The 16,757-nt window shown below is 37.9% G+C and overlaps 2 protein-coding genes across 2 annotated transcripts in view; one reads left to right on the top strand and one right to left on the bottom strand.

Annotated features, from left to right (window-relative positions):
- Window positions 1-14,004, bottom strand: part of tmtc3 (transmembrane O-mannosyltransferase targeting cadherins 3) — a 37,146-nt gene extending 23,142 nt beyond the window's left edge. Inside the window, exons 1-6 of the mRNA XM_079603083.1 lie at window positions 13,719-14,004; window positions 11,949-12,162; window positions 11,624-11,842; window positions 5,373-5,472; window positions 4,148-4,263; window positions 1,487-1,659 (exon numbers count right to left, since the gene is read on the bottom strand). Of these exons, the coding sequence (XP_079459209.1) occupies window positions 1,487-1,659; window positions 4,148-4,263; window positions 5,373-5,472; window positions 11,624-11,842; window positions 11,949-12,137 (797 nt within the window). The 5' untranslated portion in view covers window positions 12,138-12,162; window positions 13,719-14,004. The remainder of the gene's footprint in view (window positions 1-1,486; window positions 1,660-4,147; window positions 4,264-5,372; window positions 5,473-11,623; window positions 11,843-11,948; window positions 12,163-13,718) is intronic.
- A 28-nt stretch (window positions 14,005-14,032) lies between these two features.
- Window positions 14,033-16,757, top strand: part of cep290 (centrosomal protein 290) — a gene marked incomplete at its 3' end in the record, with an annotated part of 28,034 nt that continues 25,309 nt past the window's right edge. The window contains 4 exon segments of the mRNA XM_079604381.1: window positions 14,033-14,130; window positions 14,355-14,518; window positions 16,464-16,541; window positions 16,669-16,738. Of these exon segments, the coding sequence (XP_079460507.1) occupies window positions 14,426-14,518; window positions 16,464-16,541; window positions 16,669-16,738 (241 nt within the window). The 5' untranslated portion in view covers window positions 14,033-14,130; window positions 14,355-14,425.

Raw genomic sequence — 16,757 nt, 5'->3', positions numbered from 1 at the left:
GAAGACTGAAGTAATGATGCTGAAAATTAAAGGTCTTATGGCATGAAAATGACACTTTATGAGGTTTTTTAACATTAATATGAGTTCCCCTAGCCTGCCTAGTGCCTATGGTCCCCCAGTGGCTAGACATTTTGATAGGTGTAAACCAATCCTGCTCTGATTTTGAGAAAATTAAAGCTCAGATGGCCGAATCTGGAATCTTCCCTATATGTCGTCATACGGGGAAAGGTTACCTCCCCTTTCTCTGCTTTGCCCGCAAACAGAATTGGTCCCGCCTATGAGAAAATGAGCTACGCGAGCGCAATATTATTTTTTCTTCGAGAGAGACAATAGGCTTGCAAACGAGCGAAGCATGGCAGTTGCTCAGTGTTTAGATGTACAAATGAACACGAGCCTCTGAAGAACCAGTGGGTAATGTGAACTTCTGATGTGTAATTGTTCAAGTTCAGACAGATAATCTTTCTCTCAAAATCGTTCAATACTGTTTCCATCCATCCATCCATCCATCTTCTGCTTATCCGGGCCTGGGTCGCGGGGGCAGCAGTCTAAGCAGAGATGCCCAGACTTCCCTCTCCCTAGCCACTTCCTCCAGCTCTTCCGGGGGGACACCGAGGCGTTCCCAGGCCAGCCGGGAGACATAGTCCTAGGTATTCCCCGGGGTCTCCTCCTGGTGGGACGCACCAGGAACACCTTCCCGGGAAGGCGTCCAGGAGGCATCCGGAACAGATGCCCGAGCCACCTCAGCTGACCCGTCTCGATGTGGAGGAGCAGCGGCTCTACACTGAGCTCCTCCCAAGTGACCGAGCTTCTCACCCTATCTCTAAGGGATCGCCCAGCCACCCTGCGGAGAAAGCTCATTTCGGCCGCCTGTGTCCGGGATCTTGTCCTTTCGGTCATGACCCTAAGCTCAATACTCAATACTGTTTATGCATCAGTAAATCAAGCCAGTGACTAAAATATCAATTTCACATCGTTTCTCTTAGTAGGATGAAAATAATCTTATTTAAACTGTGATTGAAATATATACAAGCGATCACAGAACAGGAAGGGAATAGATTCCCTGTGAAGGATATAGATTCCCTGCGAAGGGAATAGATCTAAATACTTTAAAAACTTCTCACAATTTTTTTATTTCGATAGCTATTAAAAATGTATAATAGCTGTAATAGTAAAAGTTTTCGAGAGAGTTCCACATGTAATGCTGGCTATTTCATATGCAAGCATGTCAGCCAATCACAGTGGGGGTTTACACTGAGGTCTCACAGCAGACATGCCGCTTCAAACAGAGCATTCAGATCAGAGGCTAAAATCAGGCTAAGAAAAATTACTTCTATTTCTAAATTATGACCAAAAAAAAAACATACTAAAATCATAAGGGCACCCAAGGAAACATTATAAAATAATAAAATAATCCATGCCATGGGACCTTTAAGTTTCACTTTCAATGTAAAGTGATAGTACATCACTGAGGTTTCACTGGTCTCACCTGGTGAACACTGGCAACTGGGACTGAATGACCTGCACCCTGACGATGACCAGCAAAAGTGTGCTGATGATCAGGACAATGAGCTTCAGAAGGATCTGGAGGACAGCATAGGGAAAACCATCTTTCCCTCTCACCACCTGAAGTAGGGTGTCAATCAGCATGGGCAGAGTAAACTGTATTAAAAAAAACAAGGAGAAAATGACTGACATGATTAAGAAAAATATATATTTAGAACAAATTATATAGAGAAACATATTTAATTAATTTATGTGCACTTTATTTTATTTATTATAACCATCAAATACATTTTTCATTTTTACAATTTTAATTGACATATATACACTACCATTCAAAAGTTTGGGGTCGGTATGATTTTTTAAAATGTTTTTGAAAGAAGTCAAAAAGTATTAATTTGTAAATTAATACAGTAAATTACTGTAAAATACAGTAAATTATTGCAACTTAAAATAGCTTTTCATTGTCAACATGAAACATTTCTTATGAAATAGATTTGCTGCTTAATATTTCGTGGATTCTTTGATGAATAGAAAGTTTAAAAGAACATAATTTATTCGAAATATAAATCTAGTTATATTATAAATGTGTACTGTCAATTTTGATAATTTTGTATAAAATTATGAATTTCTATTTAAAAAAAAACCTTACTGACCCAAACTTTTGAATAGTCATGTATATAAAATTGTTTAAAGTATTAAGTACTAAGTTTAAAAGTATTGTAGTAATAATTAAATAAGAATAAATTAAATACATCAAATATAGTTTGTAATAAATTAAGTCTAAAATAATGAACATGCATTTAACATAGAAGTAGTTAATTACATAATTTTATATTTTCAATTATTTAACTAGTAATAAATATTTAACTTTCTATAATTCTTATATAATGCTTAGGGCTTTTTCCATTTTTGTTGACAAAATTGTAGAGAAGACAGGAAACGATGTCAAGAAGAGACACAATACATGCTGTATTCAAACCCACACCCCCCATTTGACCACAACAGCTTAATCTGTCTGCCAGCAGGTTAACCACTAGACCACAGTCCCGACCCCCCCAAAAAAGAGAAGCTATTTCACAGCGATAAATGCTACGTTAGAGGTCGCTGCAACGAAACTTTCACACGCCACATTGGCTCTGCTCCGGATACATTAGCTCAACATTACATTTAATACATTATCGTTTAAACGCTGCTCCTCTAACGACTTAGGCCGATTAGAATAATTACTTAAGCTACATGTATTTCAGCGAAACATCAAAGTCAATGGGCTACTCGTGCATATGGGCTGAATTAGAGGCATAGCTGAGGGCTGCGTACGGGGTGAACGGAGCAAAGATTTGTCCAAGGCAAAGAGCCACAGACCTCAAGTTCCTGTCAGAAACAACAGCTGCTTACATTCATTCAGTTGCTAGCTCACATAAGACGGTTATGCCACAGTCCATTATGTAAAAATGTAATTGCATAATGCAAAGCGAATGGATGGCTGTCAAAAGAGCAAAGACCCCGGGGAACATCCGAACGCTAATGGACAGAATGAACGCAATGTCGCTGAGTGGCTTTCACTTAATATTTAAATACAGATGCTAATCGGCTGCTAGCTGGTAACAATTGATATACAATTAAACATGAGCATTTGAAAAGACTCTTTGAAGGGACACTGCATCCTTAATGTCTGTGACATGCGATGTGTACAGCATCTAACTCGCGTCAGTGCATCAACACATTTAGATTTTTTGAAATCCTGTAGATTGTTTTAAACGGAATAGGCAACAGGGTGTTTTCACATCTGGTAAGACTTGTGGTTAACAAAACTATGAGACTTTGCCGTTTTGTTTCACTGCTATTAGAAATGAGAGATGTTGCCCCGAAGGTATTTACTCAACTGTCACTTCCAAAATAGTTATGTCTTGCATAGCTTTTTCCAGGCAGAAGGTACTGAATGTCGTATCAGATAAGAAACCTGTATATGCTGTTGGTTATCACTCTCTTCTTTGAAAAGACTCAACGCAGACATGCCCTCTGGGTTTTTAAACGTATTTTATATTCACACCAAATTAACTAGCGACTGTCAAAACGCCAATGAAGTATATAGGGCAAGTTGTTGAAGTGATTTTCACTGCGAGAGATGGATTTAGAGCCTTAGACTCAATATGTCTAAAAAATATTACAAAACGGCACAGGAAATTGCTCCCACTGATACAGCAAACCGTTTTATCTGCTTTACGTTTAATTTTTGAATTTCTTCCGCCGCAACGATATGCATTTAGCAGGTCGATAGATTTGTTTCAAGGATTTTTTTGGTATTAAACTGTCAAGATAGTGACACCAACAGACAAACGTGTACAAATATTTCTGTAGTCATCGTGTGAGGCTGCGCCCCATGAGGACGCGTTAAGTCTTTCCATCTGGGTAGCGGTTTCACTCTCCCTCTGTCTTTCTGCCAACAAAATAGGGCTTTTAATATAATATCAAAAAGAGAAGGATGTTTTATGACTTCCCTTAAAATCAAAATAGTTGTCTTTTTTTTTTAACTTTCTAACAAATAAGCTTTTGATCCCAAGACTCCATAGCAGATCATATTGGCTTTAACCATGCACGCCACACATCCTTTATTTACAAGATGATAAATAAATGTCATTCTTACCCCTTGGGCAACAAAGACCTCGTAAATACAGCATATCCCAATAACAGTAATTCCTTGCTCCTTGCATAGCGTGGCAACGGCAACCAGGCATACAGTTGAAATGATGGGAGTCCACACTGAAAGAGAAAGTTGAATATGATCCAGGAAAGTGATATGTTTTAAGTCTTCATCTCATAAGCGCGTACTTCATTTCTAACATGTCGGATGTGCTTTTGAGTAACTTTATGCATCTTTCAAACATCATTCAGATGAAAGAAAGTGGAAGAAGGATCAGCAAAGGAGAAGAGCCTGGTGTTGTTCTTCATTGGGAAATTAGGGGATCTCGTCCCACAAGTCTTTTCAAAAGAATCAGGGAAAAACACTTAACATAAACAGAGATGTCAATTTAACGTGTTAATTTAGCATGATTAATTATCACAATGTGACTTGCCAAACCACTCCCAACATCAAAAGCCGTTCACATGACTGTGTTCTTGTGTTCGAAAACAGATGAATGGGGTAGACAGAATGGAATGGAACGGACCATGGGGATCTAGAGATTGTTTTTAAATTCATATGGTGTCTTAAAAATGTGGCACTAATGCTGTAAGATGTGATGCGACAGTCAAAGACATGAACAAAAATAAGACTATATTCAATTCTAAATTACTTTTATATATTCAATGTTTTTGTCTGTAACAATATGGTAGCTTAATATTGATATATACAATACAACAGTGGTGGCATAGTACTGTGCCAACTGAGACATTAATGATGCGGATTATAGGTCATATTAAGAACATTGGCTTAGCATACAATACAACACTTGCATGCACTATTCAATCATGCAATATATTTTAAAATAAAGGTGACGGCTTATTTAAGATGAACAAAAGAAATGAAAATGAAATAAAATAAGAAAATAATCGCTTGTCATCACACCGTGGACAGGGTGAAAACAAAAATATTGTGACGGGATTAACATTCTTGTTAAAAAAATATCAAGAATCACAGTGGGAGGTTGACAGTATAATAATAATTGTTGTGTAGTACATCCAGTCAGAAACAACATGCCAATTTGATCGATCTGTGAAACTGGAGCTGTGTACTCAAGACTTCTGGGTGGGGAGCTCGTGAGCTTTTGAATGGGAGGCGAGTCACAGCTTGCGCGTCATGTCCTAGAAATGAACTTGTTGCGGCGTGAATGTATGCATGGATTATGAGGTTATGCGATGGCAACGCTTACCGATGGAGTGATCGGCTCCTTTTGATTTGGTGTATGCCAGGAAAGCAGCCAGCAGGAAAATGGAGGACAGCAACTCAGCCCTGCCAACGACACCTGTTACCTGCACATACCGAAGGAACGCGATTAAACATTTCAACAGCTCGATGTGCAAATCTCTCAACACTCGTCACGTGGCGTTTCATTTCATCAAAATGTGCCAAATTAAATGTCTTATGACTTATATTAGTGCTTCTTATTAATGCCAAGAATGAGATTGGATGGGGATGTTTATGCAATGAAGAGTCATGTGACAGGTGCAAGAGGAACCAGTTTTAAGCAATCAATCATAGCTGTAAAGCAGTAATAATTTTTCCCTTTCATTCATCCTGTGAGAACCTTTGCTAAAAATAATGCAAGCAGTTCTATAAGATAATCATGTTATAATGAATTGTTATAAACAATCAGTGATATCAAAAGTGCAAAAGCTCTTAACTTTAATGCAATTTTTTATTACAAATAATAGTGTACATTAGATCTGCATGATTAATCGTTAAATTATCGCGATCTAGATTTAAACACCCACAAAATATCATTCCTAAATGAAAATCAATTCGGTAATGAAAGTATTCATTGAATGATTCATTCAAACGATGAGTTATTATGCATATAACTACTGTTTCCAGAAGGAGTGAAATGAGGTACAACACATGACTGTGGTATATTATGCTCTTGTGCCATTTGCTGAAGACACCCTTATTCACACCTGAAAGGCAGTTGACGCATGGCGACGCGGGCGGGGTTACCTGCCCCCAGGATATAAATGCAGTCACATTCCCTTTGTTCACTCCGACTGCACGGGGCTCAGAAGAGTTGTACCCCGTTTCCCTCCTTCTGGGAACAGTATTTATGTGCATAACTCATTGTTTCCCATTCAGTCGGTTCACTCAGTACAGCACATGACTATGGGACATATATTCACACCCCCCAAAGTCGCTGAACTAAATGTAAGGGCCCAGCATCGCCATATACCCCTTTTCCTTTTTCAAGGGAGCGATGGCCTCTTGGAGAATTTTTTATTTATTTTTTTAAACCTGCGGTGAGTACAGACTGAGCTATCGTCGCTGCAGTGACATGTAGTCAGTAAACCAGACTAACATGCGCGGTAATGCCCAACTGGCAGCCGCACAAAATCTTAAACCATGCCCATGACATTTCCCTGCCTCTCCTAGAGTGTGCACGCACCCCTGCAGGCAAAACCAACACCTTATATGCTATAGACATATCCATGCTTGAAAGATGTCCAATGTGAAAGACATCACTTAGATAGCGGGTTCCCACTGGCAATGACAGTATGACAAAAAGCTGGTCAGATGAGCGCACAGCCAGCATCTGCTCAATGTACCTGCGTACAACTCGCACAGGGCACAGAGCAAGTCTCCTGTCAGAGATTTTACAGGAAAGGCAGCTCGAATGAGAGCACACTCCCGACATGACTTTAGGAGCATACGCCGCATCCGGACTTAACATCACCAAATGCAACTTGGATGCAAAAATTGGACAGCGCATGAAGTGTGTGCTTGCCAAACGTGTCTTTCTGCACTAACGGCCAAAGGAGTATACCTTGAAAGGCTCGCACGCCCAACTGTGCGTGATGCAGAGTGCAATGCAGAAGTTCCACGACGGTCCACACACTGTCCATGTGACGTAATAATCATCATGAGGGTCCGCAGGTGACTGCGCACACAGTCCGCGTGCAGCCCAGTTTTTGTGATTGTGCGGATAACAGCGCATGTGCGAGTGACTTGAAAACCAAATCCGCTAGATAGTCTGCATGCGCCAAGTGCGTTCCATGCACACGGCCAAAGGAGTATACTTTGAAAGGCATGCGTTCTCTCGACTGTGCTAGAGACAGAAAATGAAGTATAGCCGGGCCTTTAAGGAAGCGAAAGGCAAACAGGTGTACACTTTGCCGCAGCACCCTTAATTCCCTCATGACAAGTCGAATCGGCCATCCAAAAACTTTCAGCGTGGAGCAGGAGTGACCTTCCTTCGAATAAATCAGTTTACCCTCAATCGGGCACTGATACGGCGATAAAGATCTTCCCTCACACCAAGCTTCAAATACGCGCAACGCACTTCAAAATCGAAGCACTCTGTATTGTAGCTACAATCAGATTCTCCCTCTCTCAACAGGTAGGCCCCTAAAGACCACAGGTCCTGCCGAGGGTGCAGAATCTGCCTCCTGCCTGGGACAGCAGGTCCCTCCATAGAGAAAGACACCACGGTGTGCTTTACAGCAACGTCATGATGCTCGCGAACAATGACTTTCCTGGCCAGCAAGGAGCCACCAAATCAGTGACAGACCCAGGAATGCATACAGCAGAGTCCAGAGCTATACATGTGACAGGGCATTCAACCCCAGTGGGGAACTCCTGTCCATAACCTTGCAGATATGCGCGGTGCTCGGGACATAAACTTGTAGGCAAACCCCTCGACAGAGACCGCAGAAATTTTCTGTGCCCCGGATGGATTATGTCAATAAGCATCTGGCATATCCACCGATGTAAGCCAATCCCAAGGATGTAGAGGGCATAACAGGTGACAAGCTGTTACAAGTTCAAAATGCTTACAGCATAAGCGTTTGTTCAACTGCCGCAGATCTAAGACACATGAGGCCTTGTATGCAGGGCATACATTTTCTTTGACTTAAAACGGAGCCCGCTATCTTGCAGGGTCATTTCTACCCAATCTGGGTAGATCGGCAGGCGAGTTCTCACCACTGTTTCTACAGGAGTCAAATCTGTATCTGATCCCTCCATGTATCGTTTAGGCCACTGTACCCACAAACTTTTTTGCCACTCTTCGATACAGATAAATGCAAGAGCCCTCCATCACTTCACTTCCACCCACCACCTCGGGGGGGCTGTGATCTGCTCTGCTTGAAGAATATCATCAGAGTTATCCTCGCCCGCATCCAGCAAGACAGAATAATCCTGAAGCCAGAGGAACCTTGCCGTGAACACTACACGACACTCCTCGGTCTCCACACGATCATCCTAAAAAATTACGATCATCGCATCTGGATCAGCACCCGAAGACAAGTCGTACCGTGTCTGCCACTGACCCACTGAGTATGTGCTACACGCCTCTGAAGTGTGAAATGATAAAGCTGCCGGCAGCACACACATGCAACGGTGTTAGAGATCCAGCCAAGCGTGGACAATACCAAACACACTGGACAGTGCTCGTGAGTATACCATAAACACCCACATGCCATAGAACAGGGGCGAGAACTCATGTTCAGATTTTTGAACATAAATTCATTAGTCATTTGTTAGCTGTGCTAAACTCGAGCTAAAAACGTATCTTTTATGCTTTTTTCTTCAACAAGAGTCACAACCGTGGGTTTTCTTGTGAATGTGACGGGAATGGTGTTCTAGCAGCACAGTTGAAGAACTGTAGAACAAAGGGAATGACACATGCGATTGCATTTATATGATGTTGTCAGGTAGGTAACCCAGCCCATATCGTCATGCGTCATTGGCCTTTCAGAGATGAATAAACGGGTCTTCAACAAATGGCACAAGAGCGAGATATCCATAATTTCCATATGCAAATTCCCATCTTCATGATACCACGTTTAACGGTAGGCTACAAAACATTAGGAAAATATAAGATATGGAATATAAATAACGTTTGTGCCGTCAGATTAAAAATCATTAATCGTCCTTGTCTTGTTTAAGAATAAATACACTTTTATATAAATAAATAAAGGGGTTTTCTTATTCTTTACCATTGGCAAAATAGTAGCCTATTTATAAATTGTTTTAAAAGGATCAAATTTATTGCATTTTGCCTATTTTTTTTAAAAATGGAAACAGATATAGGCTTACTTCTTTTTTGCGTTGTAAATACAATTGTCTGACACACTGACAAAACAAATCTTACAGTTTCCTTCTAATTCTATCCTTCAAATACAATGGTATTTTTCACAATGTTGGGAAGATCACAGGAGTTATCAATTATTATTAGGCTACTGTCTGCCTGCACACAACATCAACAGCACACCTAATGAGAGTGGAATATTTAATCTAAATGTGTATCTCCATTTAAAGAGTGAGTAAGCACGGTCTGGAGTGTGTGGATGGTGCACACATATTTAAGGCAAGTTTATGTTTATAAATCTCAATACGTGCATGGAAAAATTGTGTAGGCACATTTCAATGCAATTTTTGTGCGTACAAAGCGTTTATGCATCAGGCCCCTGGTGTGCTACAATGGAATCAAAATCTGAACTTTGGACGAGTTCACATGCTCAATGTCACAAATTTTCTGATTTAATAAGTGACCTTCAAATATTACTCATTCACAGAACGTCAAACCATTATCAAATTTTCCTCCTAAACTTTATTTCCACATTGAAATTAGATTATAAGCCATTTTATACCGGTAGTGTGATTTATACCGCAGTAGCAAAAATGGCTGTGGAGTTTGTGCATTTCTGTGAATAGCTAATCAAATTAAATCGACTCATAACTTTGAAGCGAAAGATTTGTTTGCTCAGATCATCACTCAGAAATGTTCCTGAAAGACTCCTCGTGGCATTTTTCACCTTTTTATACAAAATAATGTACTATATATCATTTCTATAGACCGTCTAAAGATAAGCACAATGGTAGATGGTATAACAGTTTTAGAGAAAGACCGATCAGAGACTCCGATCAGATTAAAACTTCAATTTTTATGTCACCCGCACGGAGACTGATCCCCCAACCATTTCACTAGCATCCCAGATTTTTAACTGATAAACCAACCCCAGTCCTAATGCACTCTAATCAGATAGCATACCACTGTACTCAGCTTATACGGTTCATTTAATCCCCCTCTCCAAGAATTTTGACCTTATGAACTTCAAACAAGTGATATCTCGCTTAAAAAGAAAGGACAGCATATACGAAATAGGAAACAAATATTGACTGAAATGAAAAGGGTTCAATTTCAAACAGTGTTTCCATGGTAATGTTCAACTGTTTACATGCAATGCACACTGGGACATGAAGCTCTATCTATTACTGCCATCATGAGGCAGCATCTGCAAAGTCGCTTCATCTATGTTGAAGTGTTTGTTCCTCAACTTTGTGCCAAAGTTCATTTCCTCAAGCAACAAAGGCAAAATGACCAAGGAGGAAACTCCAAAAAGGTCAACCAGAAGCATCAGGATCGATAAAGAAACTTAACATGAAAGTAGCAAAAACTAATTCCACAACTGGAGTTCATTAACATGTCAGATACATAAAATATGTTGCTAAATCTGTTAAAGTGTCCTTATTATGCTATTTTAATGGTTCCTAATTATGCTTTGAAGGTCTCATACAACAGGTTTACATGCATCCAGGGTCAAAAAACACATTAATTTGATCATAATATATACATTGCAGCATCACCTCTTTTCTCACAGTGTCTGAAACAGTTCGCTCAAGGATCTGGTCTCTCTAAACTCCTTTCTGAGAGCCTACTCTGCTCTGATTGGTCAAAAGGCCTAGTCTGTTGTGATTGGTCTACTCTGCTCTGCTCTGATTGGTCAGAGGGCCAAATCTGTTGTGATTGGTCCACTCTGCTCTGATTGGTCAGAGGGCCAAATCTGTTGTGATTGGACTACTCTGCTCTGCTCTGATTGGTCAGAGGGCAACATCTGTTGTGATGGGTCCACTCTGCTCTGATTGGTCAGAGGGCCAAGTCTGTTGTGATTGGTCTACTCTGCTCTGCTCTGATTGGTCAGATGGCCCAGTCTGTTGTGATTGGTCCAACACTTACAGCGCAAGTCAGAAATGAAAAGGCCATTATTATATCTGAATTTCAGCTCCAGATCTTCCTCAGCTCAGTGGTACGAACAGTAATGATGGCGTCGGCTTTACCATATCAATTCATACGGGAGTCCTCATCCTTTGGAAATTCAAAGCGCATAAAACAGCATCTTCTCGACATACCAACTACACGGACCAGACTTTTCCAGGCCTCAACTACAGAATTTGAGAGCGAGTCAAAGTAGTCGTTCATGGGCAGCCAATGAAGACCAAAGAGTGGCATTTGTTACAAACCTACATAGGTTCAAGCAAGAAGTAAGACTGGAATTACTGATGACACGTTTCAGGCAGTTCAGAAATGCTTTTTTCTTTTGGGAGACAATAACTCCATTTATAATGCACTTTGATAGTAATATCTGGAAAAGCATAATAGCGGTACTTTAAAATGACATAATAGCAGTTACTTACAGCCTCTGTGTGAATGGGATGGACGGCAAACAGCAGGGCTGCTATGAGGCTGGTGCTTCGGTCCAGGAGCAGACGGCAGAAATGGAGAAAGAGGACACACACCATGGCATGAAGAACCACATTGAGGAGGTGGTATGACGAGGAGCTCAACTCGCTGAACAGGTAATTGAGGCGGAAGGTGAGAACAGTAAGTGGCCGATAGGACTTATGGCTCCTCTCCTGGAGAAAAATACAAGGTTGGATACGACGAGCCTCCAAAACAAAAACATATCGCCTTGAGAAAGCAAGCTGAAGTTCTTCACTATGCAAAAGAAAGATGTACTACCTCTGACATAGGTGTGCCCCAGAAGTCATTGAGAAAGAGGTTCTTCAGTGGTGTGGTGGGACGAAGGTCTTTGTTATCCAAGATAGCAGAGACATCATCGAACACAAAACCACAGAACAGGCTGTTCCAGTAGCAGCCCACCACCAGTCCAGTCAGAAGACAGATCTCCTTCCACGACACTACAGCCATCGCCGACGTGAGACCTCATTGATCACTGCAAAGGCAAACAAGTAACAACTGGGCCTCCTGACATGATTACAAAATCATTTGAATTCAGGCAATGTTGCCAATAAATCATTCAGACCTTTATGTGAACTGGTTTGATTCATTTCAAATAGCCTATCTGATTGCTGATGCCAGGCATTTTAAAACTGGCTTCATATATTCACATAGGACCTTGATGAAAAATATGGTAGCCTATACAATATGTCAAGCCAAACACACCAAGGATGTCACAATGAGAGCAATCTTTAATGTTAATGATTTTATAGCGCCATCAATAGACTGAGACGAGTCAGATTTGTGTAGCCTCCCTAGAGTAACGTACACTACATACATTTACCAAATTTCATTACTTACCGGTACTTATTTGATCTAGAAATTTTAGCCTTTTTAGTAAACTAAGCCAACACCCTACATTTTTCATTGGCTTCAGGTAGCCATGTTGAAGTTAAAAATGTTTTTGATGACTGTTGACAATGACGATTTCTATTTATGTGCTCTACAGCGTCATTTAAGTTCTGATTTATTTTTAATAACCAAAGAAGGTGTCAACATTTTGACAAATTTTTAGTCACTGCCATTTACGGTTTGGTCGATATCTTATATTGTAAGGCAGAGGAAGTATGTAACTATTATTTATTATTTTATTTAATAATAATAATGATGATAATACTGACAAACAGAGTTCACAAGATCTACAAAACAGTGTTGTTATTGTTGTTGACTAAAACTATTAAAATTGATTTTTGTTAAAATAAATCTGAAATATAATATAAATACTGGATCAAAAAACAAACTCAGCAAATCAATTAAATAAGTTTAAGAAGTATTAGAATTACTACAAATTAAATAAAAATAAAGCTAAATAAAAAATTCCAAATATATATATATATGTGATAAAATAAACTATGGTACTAAAATGTAAACTAAATTTAATATTACATTTATTTTAAAATAATTGTAATAATATTTTAGAGCAGAACAGAGATAGACAAATATATAATCATTACAAAAATTCCTAATCCGTTTTAATTTTTATTTATTTTGATGACCTTTCCATGCCTGGAAAACCAATTTAAAACCCCCTTAAATTTCCTATGACCTTTAAATACCCGTTTAAATCAAACTACTGCATTGCGAGTTGCGAGCTTTTTGCAACCATGTTGCAAACCGAAATACACTTATAAATTAGTAGAATGATTGTAATAATAGAATAATTCGTGCGGATTGAACGGAGCAGAGAAAGGCGCACCCCCATAAATCATGACCAGCCCATCTAGCTATCAGTTAGCATTTGTTTTCATTGAGATTAATCGGATAATGCATACATAACATTATGAAATCATCAAAGCAACACCCATTCCTAATAAATAACATTAATGTACTGATGATTAAAAGAAATTGGTTTAAATTTGCAAGACACTGGTCTGATCAAAGATCAAGTCTGACTTAAGCTGTTCCTTTAGCATTCAATGACTTCAATCATTAAACAATCAGTCTCAATCTGTCATCAGTGATCGTCAGGATTTAAATAGATTGACAACTCACCTTGTCATGTCTGGTAAAAAACTAAATGAAAACAGAATGTGTGTGTGTTTATTTTGGCTGAAGCAGCAAGTTCGATCTGAAGCATTGAATTAACAGGGACAATACCGCTTCCGGGTCAAAATTCCTGGCAGAATAAAAGTAATGAATTAAAAATCGCTAGTTTAGGACTTTATGTTTCGCCAGATCAGTTCAATGAAAAGATATCTACTAATAAATATTTTCCATATTTTCCCTAGAATGTACAGCATAATATAATATTTTATGAGCGTCACAAATCGTATGGCGTAAAATCAAGAACCCACGGAGACGAGTTTACGACATTCCGCTTTACGACTGTTTTCTTGGTTGCCTAGAAGCAGAGAAGCAGTAGAGAAAGGGAAACACAAGATGGCTAGGCTGTTTTATCAATAAGGTCTGAACCCGTTATTTACAGTGTCTTTTTTATGAATATATACAAAATGTGCATGTGTGACATTAAGAAACGCATTTGTATAATGTAAGTTAGCTAACAAACAAAACAAAATGTGCCCAGTTGCAGAGTGCTAATCTTGTGTTTCCTGAGGTCTGCATTTCTTGCTAATAATATCTAACGTTAGCTTGTCTTTTGACATTAGCATGCCATTTATCTGTCTGTAGAAAATCTGACATTTACCAGGTCAACTGTTGTTGAGTCCAGCACTGTGGGACATTTGCACGGGAGCTGAAAGATGCCTGCAGCCGCAGACTGGAAGCTGCTCATGGGACTAGACCCAGAGGATCTGGGAGATGATGATGAGAAAATCTGTCATTTGATTTTAATGGTATGTGTATCATTTTGAGGCATAAAAATAGTGACGCAAATCTGTGTTTTGATAAGTTACAATGATCAGGAATATATAACCGTATGTGTCTTATGTGTTTAAAAACATTCTGTAGTAGAAATTACATCGATGGAAAAAAGTAGTATTTCATATATTTAAATTTAGGCTATATTCTGTATATATATATATATATATATATATATATATATATATAATTATATATAATGTGAAAAACATGGATATGGACTTTATAGCAAACATTTGATGTATCCTAAATCATATATCCACATTATATTATTTAGGGCTGTCAAAAGATTAATCGTGATTAATCGCATCCAAAATAAAAGTTTGTGTTTGCATAATATATGTGTGTGTATAATTATTATGTATAAATACACACACATTCATGTATATATTTAAGAAATATTTGCATTTATATACTGTATATACATTTATATAATTTATATTATATATAAATATTTTATATATAACTATAACCAATTTTTCTTAAATATATACAAGATTGTGTGTGTTTTTATATATATAAATAATTATACACAGTACACACACATATATTATGCAAACACAAACTTTTGTTTTGGATGCGATTAATCACGATTAATCTTTTGACAGCCCTAATTATTATTATATTATATATATTTTTATATTTTCCCAAACTTTTGAACGGCAGTGTATATATAGTTTTTTAATGTAAAAAAAAAAGAAGTGTCTTATGCTTACCAAGGATGCATTTATTTGATTAAAATACTAAACCAACAGTAATATTGAAATATTACAATATAATACAGTATAATATTATTCGATTTTTATTGTAATATATTTAAAAATGTAATTGATTTCTGTGATGCTAAGCTGATTTTTCATCATCATTACTCCAGTCTTCAGTGTCACATGATCCTTCAGAAAACATTCTAATATGCTGATTTGCTGGTCAAGAAACATTTATTATTATTATTATCAATTTTGAAAATAGTTGTGTAAAATAAATCAGGATTCTTTGATGAATAGAACATTCAAAAGAACAGCATTTATTTGAAATAGAATATTTTGTGACATTATAAATATCCTTACTGTCGCTTTTGATCAATTAAATGCATTCTTGCTATCTAAAAGTATACATTTTTTAATGATAAAAATTCTTACTCACCCCAAACTTTTGATCGGTAGTGTATAATGTTACAAAAGTTTCTATTTCATATCAATGCTGTTCTTTTGAACTTTCTTTTCATCAAAGAATCCTGGAAAAAAAATGACACAACTGTTTTCAACATTGATAATAATAATAAATGTTTCTTGAGCACCCAATCAGGATATTATAATGATTTCTGAAGGATCATGTGACACTGAAGACTGGAGAAATTATGCTGAAAATTCAGCTTTGCAGCACAGGAATAAATTACATTTTCAAATATATTCAAACAGAAAATATTTGTAAAAAAAAAAAATGTTTTAAATAAATGCAGCCTTGGTGAGCAGAAGAGACTTGTTTTAAAAACATTAAAAATCTTACAGATTCTAAACTTTTGAACGGCAGTGTGTATATACTGTATATTTAGTGTCACATTGTTGGTAGGTTGTTGGAAATTATGGCAAAACTGAAGGACAGTTGTAATTTGTGTAAAAAAAATAAAGATAGAAAGTAACTTATGTGATTTAGGTTTATGTTGATTTTACTGTTTACACATAAAAATAAATACAAATAATCAGTGTTACTATGTGCAAATGCAAAGTTACAATGCTTGGGTATTGTTTGTATGAAAGGTTGCATGTAAAAAAACAATTCTACATTTCCAGCTAAACTAGATTTATTTTTAAACATCTCTATCCTGAGCTTTGCTTCCAGACTAACATCTGCTTATTGGAATGTGCTGGGGACAAAAACCAGCAAATTCATCTGACAATCATGCTTTTCCTTCACATGCAGGTCAAACCACGGGACCTGAAAGCAGATGATTCAGAGAAAATGATTCAGCTCTTTAGAATCTCACGAACACTCCTCAGGGTAAGACTAATGCACCGTCACCACACATCTGCTCTTTCATTTGGAAACCTTTGAATTTCTTTCAATTCAATTATCTGGTCATTGAAGTCTTGCCATCTGCAGTTGCTGTTTTCTTTCTGACCCTCAGATGAAACTTGATGAAATTAAATGTGCTTATGAAGTTGTAGACAGTGCAGGTGTGGACCAAGCAAGAATTGGTATGTACAGTCATCATTA

The sequence above is a fragment of the Phoxinus phoxinus genome (assembly GCF_949152265.1).
Source record: "Phoxinus phoxinus genome assembly, chromosome: 25".
Classification (NCBI taxonomy): Eukaryota; Metazoa; Chordata; class Actinopteri; order Cypriniformes; family Leuciscidae; genus Phoxinus; species Phoxinus phoxinus.
This window is presented reverse-complemented; position numbering and strand designations above follow the sequence as displayed.